This window comes from Somniosus microcephalus, chromosome 24 (assembly GCF_052327205.1).
Source record: "Somniosus microcephalus isolate GS21.2 chromosome 24, FLI_Smic_1.0, whole genome shotgun sequence".
NCBI lineage: Eukaryota > Metazoa > Chordata > Chondrichthyes > Squaliformes > Somniosidae > Somniosus > Somniosus microcephalus.
The window spans coordinates 4,141,997-4,161,709 of NC_141010.1; the positions used below are offsets into that span (position 1 = coordinate 4,141,997).

Consider the following 19,713-nt stretch of genomic DNA (forward strand, 5'->3'; position numbering starts at 1 on the left):
ACCCCCATTCACAGCCCCGCTTCCATTCATAGCCACTCAGCCCCTCCCCCACTCACAGCCCATCCCCCACTCACAGCCCCGCCGCCCACTCACAGCCACGCCTCCACTCACAGCCCCGCCCCCACTCACAGCCCCTCCCCCACTCACAGCCCCCCTACTCACGGCCCTGCCCCCACTCACAGCCCCTCCCCCACTCACAGCCCCTCCCACTCAGCCCCTCCCACTCACAGCCCTCCCACTCACAGCCCCGCCCCCACTCACAGCCCCGCCCCACTCACAGCCATTCCCCCACTCACAGCCCCGCCCCCACTCACAGCCCCTCCCCCACTCACAGCCCCTCCCACTCACAGCCTCGCCCCCACTCACAGCCCTCCCACTCACAGCCCCGCCCCCACTCACAGCCCCGCCCCACTCACAGCCATTCCCCCACTCACAGCCCCTCCCCCACTCACAGCCCCTCCCACTCACAGCCCCGCCCCCACACTCAGCCCCGCCCCCACTCAGCCCTGCCCCCACACAGCCCCGCCCCCACTCAGCCCCTCCCCCACTCACAGCCCCTCCTCCACTCACAGCCCCGCCCCCACTCACAGCCCCACCCCCACTCACAGCCCCTCCTCCACTCACAGCCCCTCCCACTCACAGCCCCACCCCCACTCACAGCCCCTCCCACTCACAGCCCTGCCTCCACTCACAGCCCCGCCCCCACTCACAGCCCTGCCCCCACAGAGCCCTGCCCCCACTCACAGCCCTGCCCCCACACAGCCCTGCCCCCACTCACAGCCGCTCCCCCACTCACAGCCCCGCCCACTCACAGCCCCTCCTCCACTCACAGCCCCTCCCACTCACAGCCCCACCCCCACTCACAGCCCTGCCCCCACTCACAGCCCCGCCCCCACTCACAGCCCTGCCCCCACAGAGCCCTGCCCCCACTCACAGCCCCGCCCCCACTCACAGCCCCACCCCCACTCACAGCCCCTCCCACTCACAGCCCTGCCCCCACTCACAGCCCTGCCCCCACTCACAGCCCCGCCCCCACTCACAGCCCTGCCCCCACAGAGCCCTGCCCCCACACAGCCCCGCCCCCACTCAGCCCCTCCCCCACTCACAGCCCCTCCCCCACTCACAGCCCCGCCCCCACTCACAGCCCTGCCCCCACAGAGCCCTGCCCCCACTCACAGCCCTGCCCCCACACAGCCCCGCCCCCACTCAGCCCCTCCCCCACTCACAGCCCCTCCCCCACTCACAGCCCCGCCCACTCACAGCCCCTCCCACTCACAGCCCTGCCCCCACTCACAGCCCCGCCCCCACTCACAGCCCTGCCCCCACAGAGCCCTGCCCCCACTCACAGCCCCGCCCCCACTCACAGCCCGGCCCCGCCCCCACTCACAGCCCCCACTCAGCCCCTCCCCCACTCACAGCCAGATATCCAAGTTTGCCGATAACACCAGGATTGGTGGCATTGTAAGTAGTGTAGACAGGAGGATAACATTACCAGGAGAGATCGACAGATTGAGTGAGTGGGCGAAACTATGGCATATGGATCTTAACGCAGGTAAGTGTGAGGTCATCCATTTTGGACCACAAACGGATAGATCCAAGTATTAATTAAATGGTGAAAAGTTGGGAACAGTGGCTGTTTAAAGAGATTTATTAGTCAGGTACAACCAATAATCAAAAGGCTAATGGAATGTTGGCCTTTATAACTGGAGGGCTGGAATATAAAGGGGAGGAAGTTTTGCTACAGCTGTACAAAGCTCTGGTTAGACCACATCTGGAGTGCTGTGAACAGTTCTGGGCACCACACCTTAGAAAGGATTTATTGGCCTTGGAAGGAGGGCAGCGCAGATTCACCAGAATGTTACCAGGGCTCCAAAGGTTAGATTATGAGGAGAGATTACATAAACTAGGCTTGTATTCCCCGGAATATAGATAGTTAAGGGGTGATTTGATTGAGGTTTTTAGGATTTTGAAAGGAATCGATAGGGTAGATAGAAAGAAACTTTTCCGCTGGTGGGGGAGTCTCGGACAGGAGACATAATCTTAAAATCAGAGCCAGGCCGTTCAGGAGAGAAGTTAGGAAACACTTCTTCACACAAAGGACAGTAGAAGTGTGGGACTCCCTCCCACACAAAGCAGTAGGTGCCGGGGCTCAATTAATAATCTTAAATCTGACATCAATAGGTTTTGTCTGGACAAGGGTATCAAAGAATATGGAGCCAAGACGGGTAGATGGAGTTAGGTCACAGATCAGCCCTGATCTCATTGAATGGCAGAGCAGGCTCGAGAGGCTGAACGGCCTTCTCCTGTTCCTATGGTCCTATTTTGACAGTTGGGCCTTATTTAAATCTGACCGGCGAGCTGCCTGCACCTTGACAGCGCTGATTAGCAGCACAGCGATTGGTGTCAGGACATCTGGCACCACCCCCGTAATTCATCCTCCAACTTACAACAACAACAACTCGCATTTACATAACGTCGTAGTAAAACGTCCCAAGGCGCTGCACAGGAGTGTTATAAGACAAAAAATTTGACACCGAGCCACATGAGGAGAAATTAGGGCAGGTGTGACCAAAAGCTGGGTCAAACAGGTAGGTTTTAAGATGCATCTTAAAGGAGGAAAGAGAGGTAGTTGATGGAGAGGTTTAGGCAGGGAATTCCAGAGCTTAGGGCCTAAGCAACAGAAGGCACGGCCACCACTGGTTGAGCGATTATAAGAACATAAGAAATAGGAGCAGGAGTAGGCCATTCGGCCCTTCGAGCCTGCTCCGCCATTCAATGAGATCATGGCTGATCTTCTGCCTCAACTCCATTCACCGGCCCTATCGCCATATCCCTTGATGCCTTTACTAGTCAGAAATCTATCGACTTCTGTTTTGAATATACCCAATGACTGAGCCTCCAGAGCCCTCTGGGGTAGAGAATTCCAAAGATTCACCACCCTCTGTGTGAAGAAATTTCTTCTCATCTCAGTCCTGAATGGCCAACCCTTTATCCTGAGGCTGTGGCCCCTGGTTCTAGACTCCCCAGCCAAGGGAAACATTCTCCCAGCATCCATCCTATCAAGCCCTGTAATAATTTTGTATGCTTCAATGAGATCCCCTCTCATTCTTCTGAATTGAAGAGAATACAGGCCTAGTTTACTCAATCTCTTCTCATGCGACAGTCCGCCATCCCAGGAATCAATCTCGTGAACCTTCGTTGCACTCCCTCTATGGCAAGTATATCCTTCCTTAGGTAAGGAGACCAAAATTGTACACAGTACTCCAGGTGTGTTCTCACCAAGGCCCTATATAATTGGAGTAAGACTTCTTTACTCCTGTGCTCAAATCCTCTTGTAATGAAGGCCAGCATACCATTTGCCTTCCTAATGGCTTGCTGCACCTGCACATTCACTTTCAGTGACTCATGTACAAGGACACCCAGGTCCCTTTGAGCATCTGCATTCCCCAATCTTTCACCATTTAGGAAATACTCTGCCTTTCTGTTTTTTCTACCAAAGTGGATAACTTCACATTTATCCACATTATATTCCATCTGCCATGTTCTCACCCACTCACTGAGCCTGTCGAGATCCCCTTGAAGCCTCTTCACATCCTCTTCACAACTGACACTGCCACCTAGCTTTGTATCATCAGCAAATTTGGAAATGTTACATTTAGTCCCCTCATCCACATCATTGATATAGATTGTGAATAGCTAGGGCCCAAGCACCGATCCTTGCGGTACCCAACTAGTCACGGCCTGCCATCCTGAAAAAGACCCGTTTATCCCTACTCTTTGTTTTCTGTCTGTTAACCAATTCTCAATCCATGCTAGTATATTACCCCCAATTCCATGTACCCTAATTTTGTTCACCAAACTCTTGTGTGGGATCTTATCGAAGGCCTTCTGAAAATCCAGATACACCACATCTACCAGTTCCCCTTTGTCTACTCCACTAGTTACATCCTCAAAGAACTCCAATAGGTTTGTCAAACAGGATTTCCCTTTCATAAATCCATGTTGACTCTACCCAATCTTACTATTAGTTTCTAAGTGCCCAGTTATTGCAACCTTTATAATAGATTCCAGCATTTTCCCAACTACTGATGTGAGGCTAACAGGTCTGTAGTTCCCCGTTTTCTCTCTCCCTCCTTTCTTAAATAGCAGGGTTACATTTGCTATCCTCCAATCTGCAGGAACCGTTCCAGAATCTATAGAATTTTGGAAGATGACAACCAATGCGTCCACTATCTCAATGGCCACCTCTTTCAAAACCCTAGGATGTAGGTCATCCGGTCCTTGGGATTTATCGACTTTTAGTCCCATTAATTTTGCTAGTACTATTTTTTTACTAATAATCATTTCTTCAAGTTCCTCATTCTCGCCACACCCTCAGGGATAATCAGGGATGCTCAAGAGGGCAGACTTAGAGAAGCACAGTGATCTTGGGGGGTTGTGGGGCTGGAGGAGATTACAGAGATAGGGAGGGGTGAGGCCATGGAGGGATTTAACTGGGAGCCAATTTGGGCCAGCAAGCACAGGGGTGATGGCTGAATGGGACTTGGTGCGAGTTAAGGCACGGGCAGCCAAGTTTTCGATCAGCTCAAGTTTACGTAGGGTGGAATGTGGGAGGCCAGCCAGGAGTGCGTTGGAATAGTCAAGTCTAGAGGTAACAAAGGCATGGACGAGGGTTTCAGCAGTGGATGAGCTGAGGCAGGGGTGGAGACGGGCGATGTTAAGGAGGTGGAAATAGGCGGTCTTTGTTATGCCACGGATATGTGGTCGGAAGCTCATTTCAGGGTCAAATATGACACCAAGGTTGCGAACAGTGTGGTTCAGCCTCAGACAGATGTTAGGGAGAGGGATGGAGTCAGTGGCTAGGGAACGGAGTTTGTGGCGGGGACCGAAAACAATGGCTTTGGTCTTCCCAATATTTAATTGGAGAGAATTTCTGCTCATCCAGAACTGGATGTCGGACAAGCAGTCTGACAGTTTAGAGACCGTGGAGGGGTCGAGAGAAGTGGTAGTGAGGTAGTACTGGGTGCAGTACTGAGGGAGCGCTGCATTGTCAGAGGTGCCATCTTTCGGATGAGACGTTAAACCGAGGCCCCGTCTGCTCTCAGGTGGATGTAAAAGATCCCATGGCACTATTTTGAAGAAGAGCAGGGGCGTTCTCCCCAGTGTCCCAGCCAATATTTATCTCTCAAACAACATCACTAAAACAGATTATCTGGTCATTAAAACATTGCTGTTTGTACATTACAACAGTGACTACACTTCAGAAGTACTTCATTGGCTGTAAAGCGCTTTGGGACGTCCTGAAGTCATGAAAGGCGCTGGAGAAATGCAAGTTCTTTCTTTCTTTCTTTTCACTACAATTACCTGGCTATAAAAGTAGTGCCTTAAAGGGACCAGATTTGCAGCTAAACTCTACTTTTGTATTCCAGTTACCCTCCTGTCCATAAACAATACCACGGCACAGCCCCTAATATATCATAGAATCATAGAATGGTTACAGCACAGAAGGAGGCCATTCGGCCCGTCGAACCCGTGCCGGCTCTCTGCAAGAGCACTTCAGCTAGTCCCACTCCCCCACCCTTTCCCCGTAACCCTTCAAATTTTTTTACTTCAGGTTCTTATCCAACTCCCTTTTGAAAGCCACGATTGCACCTGTCTCCACCACCCTTTCAAGCAGTGTATTCCAGATCATAACCACTCACTGTGTAAAAATGATTTTCCTCATGTCGCCTTTGGTTCTTTTGCCAATCACCTTAAATCTGTGTCCTCTGGTTCTCAACCCTTCCACCAATGGGAACAGTTTCTTTCTATCTACTCTGTCCAGACCCCTCATGATTTTGAACACCTCTATCAAATCTCCTCTCAACCTGCTCTGCTCCAAGGAGAACAACCCCAGCTTCTCCAGTCTATCCAGGTAACTGAAGTCCCTCATCCCTGGAATCATTCTCGTAAATCTTTTCTGCACCCTCTCTAAGGCCTTCACATCCTTCCTAAAGTGTGGTGCCCAGAATTGGACACAATACTCCAGTTGAGGCCGAACCAGTGTTTTATAAAGGTTCATCATAACTTCCTTGCTTTTGTACTCTGCCTCTATTTATGAAGCCCAGGATCCCGTAAGCCTTTTTAACCGCTTTCTCAACCTGCCCTGCCACCTTCAACAATTTATGCACACATACCCCCAGGTCTCTCTGTTCATGCACCCCCTTTAGGATTGTACCCTTTAGTTTATATTGCCTCTCCTCATTCTTCCTACCAAAATGTATCACTTCGCACTTTTCTGCATTAAATTTCATCTGCCACGTGTCCGCCCATTCCACCAACCTGTTTATGTCTTCCTGAAGTCTATCACTCTCCTCAATGTTCACTATAATTCCATGTTTTGTGTCATCTGCAAATTTTGAAATTGTGCCCTGTACACCCACGTCCAAGTCATTAATATATATCAAGAAAAGCAGTGGTCCTAGAACCGACCCCTGGGGAACACCACTGTATACCTTCCTCCAGTCCGAAAAACAACCATTCACCATTGCTCTCTGTTTCCTGTCACTTAGCCAATTTCATATCCATAATGCCACTGTCCCTTTTATTCCATGGGCTTCAACTTTGCTGGCAAGCATATTATGTGGCACTTTGTCGAATGCCTTTTGGAAATCCATGTACACCACGTCACCCGCATTGCCCTCATCAACCCTCTCTGTTACCTCATCAAAAAACTCGATCAAGTTGGTTAAACACGATTTGCCTTTAACAAATCCATGCTGGCTTCCCTTAATTAATCTACACTTGTCCAAGTGACTGTTAATTTTGTCCTGGATTATCGTTTCTAAAAGCTTCCCCACCACTGAGGTTAAGCTGACTGGCCTGTAGTTGCTGGGTTTATCCTTACCCCCTTTTTTGAACAAGGGTGTAACATTTGCAATTCTCCAGTCCTCTGGCACCACCCCTGTATCTAAGGAGGATTGGAATATTTTTTTTTTAATTCATTGATGGGATGTGGGCGTCGCTGGCTAGGCCTGCATTTAGTGCCCATCCCTAATTGCCCTTGAGAAGATGGTGGTGAGCCGCCTTCTTGAACTGCTGCAGTCCATATGGTGTAGGGACACCCACAATGCTGTTAGGAAGGGAGTTCCAGGATTTTGGCCCAGCGACAGTGAAGGAACGGCGATACAGGTCCAAGTCAGGATGGTGTGTGGCTTGGAGGGGAACTTGTAGGTGGTGATGTTCCCATGCGTCTGCTGCCCTTGTCCTTCTAAGTGGTAGAGGTCGCGGGTTTGGAAGGTGCTGTTGAAGGAGCTTTGGCGAGTTGCTGCAGTGCATCTTGTAGATGGTACACACTGCAGCCACAGTGCGCCGGTGGTGGAGGGAGTGAATGTTGAAGGTGGTGGATGGAGTGTCAATCAAGCGGGCTGCTTTATCCTGAATGGTGTCGAGCTTCTTGAGTGTTGTTGGAGCTGCACTCATCCAGGCAAGTGGAGAGTATTCCATCACACTCCTGACTTGTGTCTTGTAGATGGTGGAAAGGCTTTGGGGAGTCAGGAGGTGAGACACTCGCCGCAGAATTCCCAGCCTCTGGCCTGCTCTTGTAGCCACAGTATTTATATGGCTGGTCCAGTTCAGTTTCTGATCAATGGTAACCCCCAGGATGTTGATAGTGGGGGATTCAGCGATGGTAATGTCATTGAATGTCAAGGGGAGATGGTTAGAGTCTCGCTTGTTGGAGATGGTCATTGCCTGACACTTGTGTGGTGCGAATGTTACTTGCCACTTGTCAGCCCAAGTCTGAATGTTGTCCAAGTCTTGCTGCATATGGACACGGACTGCGTCAGTATCTGACGAGTCTCGAATGGTGCTGAACAGTGTGCAATCATCAGCGAACATCCCCACTTCTGACCTTATGATGGAGGGAAGGTCATTGATGAAACAGCTGAAGATGGTTGGGCCTAGGACACTGCCCTGGGGAACTCCTGCAGTGATGTCATGTGATTGAGATGAATGACCTCCAACAACCACAGCCAACTTCCTTTGTGCTAGGTATGATTCCAACCAATGGAGAGTTTTCCCCTTGATTCCCATTGACTTCAGTTTTGCTAGGGCTCCTTGATGCCACACTCGATCAAATGCTGCCTTGATGTCAAGGGCAGTCACTCTCACCTCACCTCTTGAGTTCAGCTCTTTTGTCCATGTTTGGACCAAGGCTGTAATGAGGTCAGGAGCTAAGTGGCCCTGGCGGAACCCAAACTGGGCGTCAGTTAGCAGGTTATCGCTGAGTAAGTGCCGCTTGATAGCACTGTCGACGACACCTCTATCACTTTGCTGATGATTGAGAGTAGACTGATGGGACGGTAATTGGCCGGGTCGGATTTGTCCTGCTTTTTGTAGACAGGACATACTTGGGCAATTTTCCACATTGACATAGATGCCAGCATTGTAGCTGTACTGGAACAGCTTGGCTAGGGGCGCAGCTAGTTCTGGAGCATAAGTCTTCAGTACTATTGCCGGAATGTTGTCAGGGCCCATAGCCTTTGCAGTATCCAGTGTCTTCAGCCATTTCTTGACATCACGTGGAGTGAATTGAATGGGCTGAAGACTGGCATCTGTGATGCTGGGGACCTCAGGAGGAGGCCGAGATGGATCATCCACTTGGCACTTCTGGCTGAAGATAGTTGCAAATGCTTCAGCCTTGTCTTTTGCACTCACGTGCTGGGCTCCACCATCATTGAGGATGGGGCTATTTTTGGAGCCTCCTCCTCCTGTTAACTGTTTAATTGTCCACCACCACTCACGACTGGATGTGGCAGGACTGCAGAGCTTTGATTTGATCCGATGGTTGTGAGATCGCTTAGCTCTGTCTATCGCATGTTGCTTCCGTTGTTTGGCATGCAAGTAGTCCTGTGTTGTAGCCTCACCAGGTTGACACCTCATTTTTCGGTATGCCTGGTGCTGTTCCCGGCATGCTCTCCTGCACTCTTCGTTAAACCAGGGTTGATCTCCCGGCTTGATGGTAATGGTAGAGTGAGGGATATGCCGGGCCATGAGGTTACAGATTGTGGTTGAATACAATTCTGCTGCTGCTGATGGCCCACAGTGCCTCATGGATGCCCAGTTTTGAGTTGCCAGATCTGTTCGAAATCTGTCCCATTATGGCCAGTACTGCCGCAATTTCCTCCCTCAATTTCCTCAGCATCCTAGGATGCATCCCATCCGGTCCTGGTGACTCATCTACTTTAAGTACAGCCAGCCTTTCTAGTACCTCCTCTTTATCAATTTCTATCTCATCCAATATCTCAACGACCTCCTCCTTCACTATGACTTTGGCAGCATCTTCTTCCTTGGTAAAGACAGACGCAAAGTACTCGTTTAGTACCTCAGCCTCCATGTGTAGATCTCCTGTTCAATCCCTAATCGGCCCCACCCCTCCTGTTACTACCCGTTTACTATTTATATGCCTTTAGAAGACTTTTGAATTCCCTTTATGTTAGCAAATATATGTTAAAAGATTTGCGTACAGTCTGCATTTCCCATAGTATCAGATTTACTGCCTGTAACACTTTTCAGCATCACTCCTTCCTCAGCACGTCTCCAGATCCCAGGGCACTATTTCGAAGAAGAGCAGGGGAGTTCTCCCCGGTGTCCTGGCCAATATTGATCCCTCAATCAACGTCAGTAAAGCAGATTATCTGGTCATTATCACATTGCTGTTTGTGGGAGCTTGTTGTGCGCATATTGACTGCCGCGTTTCCTACATTACAACAGTGACTACACTTCAAAATGTACTTCATTGGCTGTAAAGAAGTGACGTCAGAATTCAAAGGTGTCTCTGGTACAAGGGAGCTGAGAGGTGAGTATAGGTCTGAGCGAGCAGACCTGCGGGAGGAATGGTGTCTGAGACCGGGGATAAAGGCAGCGCGGAGCAGAGGCCTGGGAGTCTGAGCGAGCGGACCTGCAGCAGGAACGGAGTCGGAGACCGGGGATAAAGGCAGCGCGGTGCAGAGGCCTGGGAGTCTGAGTGAGCGGACCTGCAGCAGGAACGGAGTCGGAGACCGGGGATAAAGGCAGCGCGGTGCAGAGGCCTGGGAGTCTGAGTGAGCGGACCTGCAGCAGGAACGGAGTCAAGAGACTGGGGATAAAGGCAGCGCGGTGCAGAGGCCTGGGAGTCTGAGCGAGCGGACCTGCAGCAGGAACGGAGTCAAGAGACTGGGGATAAAGGCAGCGCGGTGCAGAGGCCTGGGAGTCTGAGCGAGCGGACCTGCAGCAGGAATGGAGTCGGAGACCGGGGATAAAGGCAGCGCGGAGCAGAGGCCTGGGAGTCTGAGCGAGCGGACCTGTGGCAGGAACGGAGTCAGACTGGGGATAAAGGCAGCACGGTGCAGAGGTCTGGGAGTCTGAGTGAGCGGATCTGTGGGAGGAATGGAGTCAGAGACCGGGGATAAAGGCAGCGCGGTGCAGAGGCCTGGGAGTCTGAGCGAGCAGACCTGTGGGAGGAACGGAGTCAGAGACCGGGGATAAAGGCAGCACGGTGCAGAGGTCTGGGAGTCTGAGTGAGCGGACCTGTGGGAGGAACGGAGTCAGAGACCGGGGATAAAGGCAGCGTGGAGCAGAGGCCTGGGAGTCTGAGCGAGCAGACCTGTGGGAGGAACGGAGTCAGAGACCGGGGATAAAGGCAGCGCGGTGCAGAGGCCTGGGAGTCTGAGCGAGCGGACCTGCAGCAGGAACGGAGTCGGAGACCGGGGATAAAGGCAGCACGGTGCAGAGGCCTGGGAGTCTGAGCGAGCAGACCTGTGGGAGGAACGGAGTCAGAGACTGGGGATAAAGGCAGCGCGGAGCAGAGACCTGGGAGTCTGAGTGAGCGGACCTGTGGCAGGAACGGAGTCAGAGACCGGGGATAAAGGCAGCGTGGAGCAGAGACCTGGGAGTCTGAGCGAGCAGACCTGTGGGAGGAACGGAGTCAGAGACTGGGGATAAAGGCAGCGCGGAGCAGAGACCTGGGTGTCTGAGTGAGCGGACTACCTGCGAGAGGGACAGTCGGCAAGTGACACAACGGAAGATTGACGTCAGAATTCAAAGGTGTTGTTGGCACAAGTGAGCTGAGGTGAGTATAGGGTGAGTATTTGTGGGTTTTTTTTTGTTCTGTTTTCAGTATATTTCTGCTAAGTAGTTCCTAGCCTATCTAATAGAGGGAGGTGCTGATTGGGGTGTAGCTGTTGAGTGTTTCTTGTTAAGTTTATTTCTGCTAAATGACCTCCATAGTCTGGTAAATAGAGACACAGCAGGGCAGCTCAGTCCCGGGATTTGCCCATCCTGGGCCCTGTGGGATAGCCTGGGTGCTTCTTGCGGCCTGGACGACCACGTGTGCAGGAAGTGTCGCCAACTGCACCAACTTGAGCTCTGGGTTTCGGAGCTTGAATGGCAGCTGGAGTCACGACAGTGCATCCGCGATGCTGGGAAATACTTGGAAAGCACGTTTCTAGAGGTGGTCACCCCGCAGCCTCAGAATGTGCAGGCAGAGAGGGAATGGGTGACCACCAGAGGAGGAGGAGAACCAGGCAGGTAGGGCAGGAATCCCTAGAGTGCATCTCGCTCGCTAACCGGTTCACAGTTCTGGAAACCGGAGGGGGTGATGGTTCCTCTGGGGAGAGCAGCCAGAGCCAAGGCCACGGTACCACGGGTGGGTCAGCTGCATGGGGGGGCGGGGGGAAGAAGAGTGGAAGAGCAATAGTGGTAGGGGATTCGATAGTTGGGGAGCAGACAGGTGTTTCTGCAGCCGTAGATGTGACTCCAGGATGGTATGTTGCCTACCTGGTGCCAGGGTCAAGGATGTCACTGAACGGTTGCAGGACATTCTGAGGGGGGGAGGGTGAACAGCCAGAGGTCGTGGTCCATATCGGTACCAACAACATAGGTAGAAAGAGGGATGAGGTCCTGCAGGCAGACTATAGGGAGCTAGGAGAGAGATTAAAAAGCAGGACCTCAAAGGCAGTAATCTCCGGATTACTCCCGGTGCCACGTGCTAGTGAGTACAGAAATAGGAGGATAGAACAGATGAATGCGTGGCTGGAGAGATGGTGCAGGAGGGAGGGCTTTAGATTCCTGAGGCATTGGAACCGTTTCTGGGGAAGGTGGGACCTGTACAAGCCGGACGGGTTACACCTCAACGGAGCCGGGACCAATATTATCGCGGGGAGGATTGCTAGTGCTGTTGGGGAGGGTTTAAACTAGCTTGGCAGGGGGATGGGCACCAGCATATAGGAGTGGAGGGGAGGAGTAAGGTGCATAAAAAAGTGAGTGTGTTGGATGGTACTGGAGGGGAAGGTAGTGCTGGAGGTGGAAGTAGTACCATATTAGGTAGGAGCAGACTAAGAAAGACTGAAAAATTCAAAAATGGGTTTAGAATGCACGTATGTAAACGCACAAAGTGTGGTGAATAAGGTTGGTGAGCTATAAGCACATGTGTAGCAATATGATGTGGTGGCAATAACAAACGTGGCTTAAAAACGGTGAGGACTGGGCACTTAATATTCAAGGGTACAAGGTGTTCAGAAAAGATAGGGAAGGAAAAAAGGGAGGTGGGGTGGAAGTGCTGATTAAGGAAGACATTGTAGTGTTGGAAAGGGAGGATGTTCTTGAGGGGACAAGGACAGAATCCATTTGGTTAGAGTTGAGGAGCAAAAAAGGGTATGATCACGCTATTGGGCGTATTCTACAGGCCCCCAAATAGTGAGAGGGAGGTAGAGGAGCAAATCTGCAGGGAAATTGCAGAGCTATGCAAGAGCTATAGAGTGGTGATATTGGGGGACTTTAATTACCCAAATATCGATTGGGATAATGCAAGGGTAAAGGGAAAGGAGGGGGAGGAATTTCTGAAATGTGTTCAGGAGAATTTCCTTGACCAGTATGTTCTTCGCCCATCTAGGAAGGAGGCATTGCTGGATCTGGTGCTGGGGAATGAGGTGGGCCAGGTCAACCAGTGTCTGTGGGAGAACACTTGGGGACGAGAGATCATCGTATCATAAGATTTAGATTAGCAATGGAGAGGAGCAAGGCACAATCTAGAGTGGAACTTCTGAACTGGAATAGGGCTAACTTCAATGGGATGCGAAGTATCTAGCCAGGGTAAAGTGGAACCAAAGACTGACAGGAAAATCTGTCACGGAACAATGGGAGATCTTTAAGGAGGAGATGTTCCAAGTACAGGCTAAGTACATTCCAACAAGAGGGAAGTGTAAGGGAACCAAAGCAAGGGCTCCTTGGATGTCGAGGGAGATAGAGAAGCTGATGAAACAAAAAAAGAGGGTGTATGATACATGTCAGGTGAATTCTTCAAGGGAGAACGAGACCAAATACAATAAGTTGAGAGGGGAAGTGAAGATGAAAATAAGATTGGCAAAGAGAGAATATGAGAGTAGAATTGCGGTTAACATAAAAGGGAACCCAAAAATCTTCTACCGGCATGTAAACAGTAAGCGGATAGTAAGAGGCGGGGTGGGGCCTATTAGAGACAAAGAAGGTGATATATGCTTAGAGGCGCAGGGCAAGGCTAGAATACTCAGTGAGTACTTTGTATCATGTTTACTAAGGAGGTGGATGCTGACAAAATATCAGCAGAAGTGGAAAAGGTAGAAGCAATGGAAGGGGTGAAAACTGATAGACAGGATGTACGAGAAAGACTGGGTATGCTTAGAGTGGATAAGTTGTCTGGTCTAGATGGCTTGCATCCCAGGTTGCTAAGGGAATTGGGGGAGGAGATAGTGGAAGGGCTTGCCATAATTTTCCAATCTTCTCTAGATGCAGGGGAGGTGCCTGAGGATTGGAAAGTGACAAATGTGACACCATTGTTCAAGAAAGGGTGTAAGGACAATCCTAGTAACTACAGGCCGGTCAGTTTAACATCTGTGGTGGGTAAAGTTTTAGAAACAATAATCAAGGAAAAAATTAACGGGCACTTGGAGAGGTTTAAGCTAATTAAGGAGAGCCAACACAGATTTGTAAAAGACAGATCATGTTTGACTAATCTAGTTGAATTTTTTGATGAAGTAACCAGGAGGATTGATGAAGGGAATGCAATGGATGTTGTCTACGTGGATTTTAGGAAGGCGTTTGACAAAGTACCACATAGAAGGCTGGTTAACAAAATTGAGGCTCATGGAATAGGTGGGTCAGTGGCAGCTTGGATAAGGAATTGGCTTAAGGACAGAAAACAGCGAGTTGTGGTAAATGGCTGTTTTTCAGACTGGAGGATGGTAGACAGTGGTGTTCCCCAAGGGTCAGTGCTGGGGCCACTGCTTTTTTTGATATATATAAATGACCTGGATATTGGAATACAGAGTAGAATTTCTAAATTTGCCGATGACACCAAACTTGGGAGTGTGGCAAACAGTGATGATGATACCAACTGACTGCAGCAGGACATAGAAAGGCTAGCAGAATGGGCAGACAAGTGGCAGATAGAATTTAATACAGAGAAGTGTGAGGTGATGCATTTTGGCAGAAGGAACAGGGAGAGGCAATATACACTTAATGGCACAGTTTTAAAGAGTGTGCAGGGACAGAGAGACCTGGGAGTTAATCTGCATAGGTCCCTGAAGGTGGCAGGACATATTGAGAGAGTGGTTAACAAAGCATATGGGATCTTGGGCTTCATAAATAGAGGTATTGAGTACAAAAGTAGAGAAGTTATGCTGAACCTTTATAAAGCGCTGGTTAGGCCACAACTGGAGTATTGCATCCAGTTCTAGTCACCACACTTTAGGAAGGATGTGAAGGCCCCTGCAGAGGGTGCAGAGGAGATTTACCAGAATGGTTCCGGGGATGGGGGATCTTAGCTACAAGGACAGGTTGGAGAAGCTGGATTTGTTTTCATTAGAGCAAAGGAGGTTGAGGGCTGATTTGATAGAGGTGTACAAAATTATGACGGGTTTGGATAGGCTAGACGGGGAAAGGCTGTTCCCACTAGTTGATGGTACAAGGACTGGGGACACAGATTTAAAGTTTTGGACAAGAGTTACAGGGGGAACGTGAGGAATAACCTTTTTACGCAGCGAGTGGTGAGGACCTGGAACTCGCTGCTGACGGAAGTGGTGGAAGCGGAGACACTCAATGTTTTCAAGGGGAGACTGGATAGGCACTTGGGGGAAATAAACCTGCAGGGCTACGGGGATAGAGCGGGGGAGTGGGACTGACTGGATTGCTCTACAGAGAGCCGGCACGGACTCGATGGGCTGAATGGCCTCCTTCTGTGCCGCTATGACTCTAAAGCACTTTGGCATGTCTTGATGTGGTGAAAGATGCTACATAAATGGAAGACTTTCTATTTTTTTTGATATTACATATATATATTACATATATAGCTGCACTGGCGGGAGGTGTAATTACACAGTGACTAGTTTAAATGGACAGTCTCTATTATAAATGTGCACAGAGGAATTTATAATTTAAAAGGTTAAGAGGAAGGGCACGTAGACCTACTTTATTGCAGATTAATATAATTTCAAAAGAAAATGAGAAACCAAGTGGCTGTCAACTGTTGCCAATTTACTGAGAATCAATCGCATCTAATGGGCTTCGGGGCCTGTCTGAGAGGAACTGGAACCGAAGTGAGCTCAGGATGTACTCGATATCTAGACATTGTGGGCTGACAGGGGCAGGCCAGGTAACGCGCAGCTACCGCTCAGCAGCAGATTAATGCGCTGTGCGTTAAAAATACGGAGTAACGCTCCCATCATTAATAAAACATCTATTGTCCAACTTAGAAATCCACTGAAGAATTTGTTAGCAGAAGATTCATACCTTCAGAGGGAGTCGGCTTGTTGGACCAAGACACCTCTTACTGACCAAAAGATTCATCGAATCACACAGCGCAGAAAGAGGCCATTCGGCCCATCGTGCCTGTGCCGGCTCTTTGAACGAGCTCTCCGATTAGTCCCACTCCCCCTGCTCTTTCCCCAGAGCCCTGCAAATGTTTCCTTTTCAAGTATTTATCCAATTCCCTTTTGAAAGTTACTATTGAATCTGCTCCCACCGCCCTTTCAGGCAGCGCGTTCCAGATCACAACAACTCGCTGCGTAAAAAACATTGTCCTCATCTCCCCTGTGGTTCTTTTGCCAATTATTTTAAAATGCTTTAATTGGAATTCACTTTATTTCAGGTCTGGTGGCAGCCCCGCCCCCAAACACAGCCCCGCCCACTCAGCCCCGCCCCCCCAAACACAGCCCCTCCCACACACAGCCCCGCCCCCACTCACAGCCCCTCCCACCATTCACCCCCACTCACAGCCCCACCCCCACTCACAGCCCCTCCCCCACTCACAGCCCCGCCCCCACTCAGCCCCGCCCCAACTCACAGCCCCGCCCCCACTCACAGCCCCGCCCCCACTCACAGCCCCACCACCAAACACAGCCCCTCCCCCACACACAGCCCCTCCCACTCACAGCCCCGCCCCCAAACACAGCCCCTCCCCCACACACAGCCCCTCCCACTCACAGCCCCTCCCCCACTCACAGCCCCTCCCACTCACAGCCCTGCCCCCAAACACAGCCCCTCCCACTCACAGCCCTGCCCCCACTCACAGCCCCACCCCCACTCACAGCCCCTCCACCACTCACAGCCCCGCCCCCACTCACAGCACCGCCCCCCACTCACAGCCCCACCACCAAACACAGCCCCTCCCCCACACACAGCCCCTCCCACTCACAGCCCCGCCCCCAAACACAGCCCCTCCCCCACACACAGCCCCTCCCACTCACAGCCCCTCCCCCACTCACAGCCCTGCCCCCAAACACAGCCCCTCCCACTCACAGCCCTGCCCCCACTCACAGCCCGCCCCCACTCACAGCCCCTCCCCCCCACACAGCCCCTCCCACTCACAGCCCCACCCCCACTCACAGCCCCTCCCACTCACAGCCCCTCCCACTCACAGCCCTGCCCCCAAACACAGCCCCTCCCACTCACAGCCCTGCCCCCACTCACAGCCCCTCCCCCACTCAGCCCCTCCCACTCAGCCCCGCCCCCAAACACAGCCCCCCTCCCACTCACAGCCCCACCCCCAAACACAGCCCCTCCCCCACTCACAGCTGCCCACTTACAGCCCCGCCCCCACTCACAGCCCCACCCCCACTCACAGCCCCGCCCCCACGCACAGCCCCCCAACACAGCCCCGCCCCACAGAGCCCCTCCCCCACTCACAGCCGCGCCCCCACATAGCCCCTCCCCACAGAGCCCCTCCCCATAGAGCCCCTCCTCCACCCACAGCCCCGCCCCCACTCACAGCCCCTCCCCCACAGAGCCCCTCCCCCACTCATAGCCCCACCCCCACAGAGCCCCACCCCCACTCACAGCCCCTCCCCCACAGAGCCCTGCCCCCCACAGAGCCCCGCCCCACAGTGCCCCTCCCCCACAGGGCCCCTCCCACTCACAGCCCCACCCCACTCAGCCCCGCCCCCACAGAGCCCCTCCCCCACTCACAGCCCCGCCCCCCACAGAGCCCCTCCCCCACTCACAGCCCCGCCCCCACTCACAGCCCCTCCCCCACAGAGCCCCTCCCCCACTCAGCCCCCTCAGTTACGCCCCACCATCACCCGAGTTCCAACCCTTTCCCGGTTACACAGAAACAGGCCGTTCGGCCCACCTGCTCCGTGCACACGAGCCTCCTCCGTCACCCCATTAACACTCACTCCCCCCGGCAGCATCCTCTCCATCAGCTGACGGGGCAAAGTGCAGCCAGGGAATCTATCGCCCCATATCCCTTAATACCTTTGGTTAACAAAAATCTATCAATCTCCGATTTAAAATTAATAATTGATCTAGCATCAATTGCCGTTTGCGGAAGAGAGTTCCAAACTTCTACCACCCTCTGTGTGTAGAAATGTTTGCTAATTTCTATCCTGAAAGGCCTCGCTCTAATTTCTAGACCCTGCCTAGTTACACTGCTGTCCACTTGACGTTTTTAAATGCCCGCCATTCCTAGTTGTTCTTTTATCTGTATCCGATCCTTGGACAGTACGATCTGGGTCTCAAGTCAGCCTGTACAGTCGATTAGTCTTCAATGACTGTACAGTAGGTCTGGACAGTCACGCAGCACCATATCAAAGAGCAGGTTTCCAGCTATGTCCTTGCTGCTCCCCTATCAGGAGATGCCCTGCCTGTACAGCATTCTCTTTCCCCATCCTTCCATTTCCTACACCTGAAGGTGCTGACTCATGGTGGGGTTTTGAGTCTCTCCTCAGAGGGTGCTGCGCGTGTGCTAGGCGAGGCAGTGGGTGCCAATTGTGGAGGCCATCATAGACTGCGCACAATCCTCACACCCGCACATCGCAGCAGGAGGCACTGAGCACCAATCAGCAACGGGAATAGTGTTGAGTAATGTGACATTAGTCGATCTCGGCTGAGCCAGGAGTCGGGGTGTTATAGATAGCCTCAGCGCCCCTGGATTGGGACGGTGGAAGAATCAGCCAGGGGCACCCCTCCTGATCACTGGCCAGTCGCCATTGCTGGAAAGTCAGCATCTCAGGACATTGGGTTTTGGCTGTGATGCCAACTACAGTGGAATAGCTGCGGACACTCACTGCTGGGGCTCATACACGACGAATGGCGTTCTGCGTAAGGTACGGACAGTGGCAGGCACTAGTGGAACAACATTCAAATCAGGAGTCGAGGCAGAAAACTAGCGAGGAACAATTTTTTAAAAATAGTTCTAATCAATATCTCCCATTCACTCTTACCAGAGCATGGAGAGATTCTAGTTCCACCTGGAGGCTTTGCCATTGGCGTCTGGCATCATTCAGCTCTGCCCTGGCCGCCTGCAGTGAGTTTTCATCCTTATTCATCTCCGCATCACTGACATCCAGCAGCTACAGAAAGAGATAATGAAAAATCACCAATACCAGAGTGCTAGCAATTCCGACTGTGTGTCTGTAATACTGCGTCTCTGTTGTCACATTTCAGGCACAGTAAGGAGGCTGGAAATCGCAGGCCGGTATTGCAGTGAGGTAATTATCCTATACAGCCTTTAACACGGAGAGAGAGGCCTTGCTGGAATAAATATACCTGAGTGCTGATACAGGCGTCTATATCCATCCGGTTCCTCTGTATAATCTTTTCATAATGCTTCTTGATGTCTGTAAGGAGCTGGGACAACTCCATTCCTCTTCTGCTCCCATCCTCCACTGGCACTGACTGGGTAATATCAGGCTGGCAGAGCACAGGCTTGCTGCACGACACAGGCAGCATCATTAGCATAAAGCAGTACTGCCCTCAAACACCTGGGTTTAAAAAACACCAGCACCCGGCTCGGTTAACACATCAACCTTAGCCCGTGTAACCTCAGAGGCACTCAATGGTTTTACAGCCCGGTCCTGCACAGACTGACAGGCGTGAGTGATTTAATGTTGTGCAGTTTAAAATCAGGCAGGCATTAACATTCCCATCAGGACACTTGGCCTTCCGCTGTGCAACCTTTGCACCAGAGCAGCCTGCCTTGTCCCACTGTCAGTTCACACACAAACACACGTGCACACTCACTCTCACTATTGTGCAGAAATGTGCATGCACAAATCCACACACAAATGTGTACACAGGAGAGCTGTGGAGGCTCAGTCGTTGAGTATATTCAAGACAGAAATCGATAGATTTTTGGATATTAAAGGAATCGAGGGATGTGGGGATCGGGCGGGAAAGTGGAGTTGAGGTCGAAGATCGGCCATGATCTTATTGAATGGCGGA

General features: G+C 51.7%; 1 protein-coding gene across 1 annotated transcript in view; it reads right to left on the reverse strand.

Moving 5' to 3' along the window:
• krt222 (keratin 222) overlaps nucleotides 1–19,164 on the reverse strand; it is a 40,637-nt gene extending 21,473 nt beyond the window's left edge. Inside the window, exons 1-2 of the mRNA XM_085966009.1 lie at nucleotides 19,039–19,164; nucleotides 18,714–18,842 (exon numbers count right to left, since the gene is read on the reverse strand). Of these exons, the coding sequence (XP_085822135.1) occupies nucleotides 18,714–18,842; nucleotides 19,039–19,134 (225 nt within the window). The 5' untranslated portion in view covers nucleotides 19,135–19,164. The remainder of the gene's footprint in view (nucleotides 1–18,713; nucleotides 18,843–19,038) is intronic.
• Nucleotides 19,165–19,713: the final 549 nt, after the last annotated feature.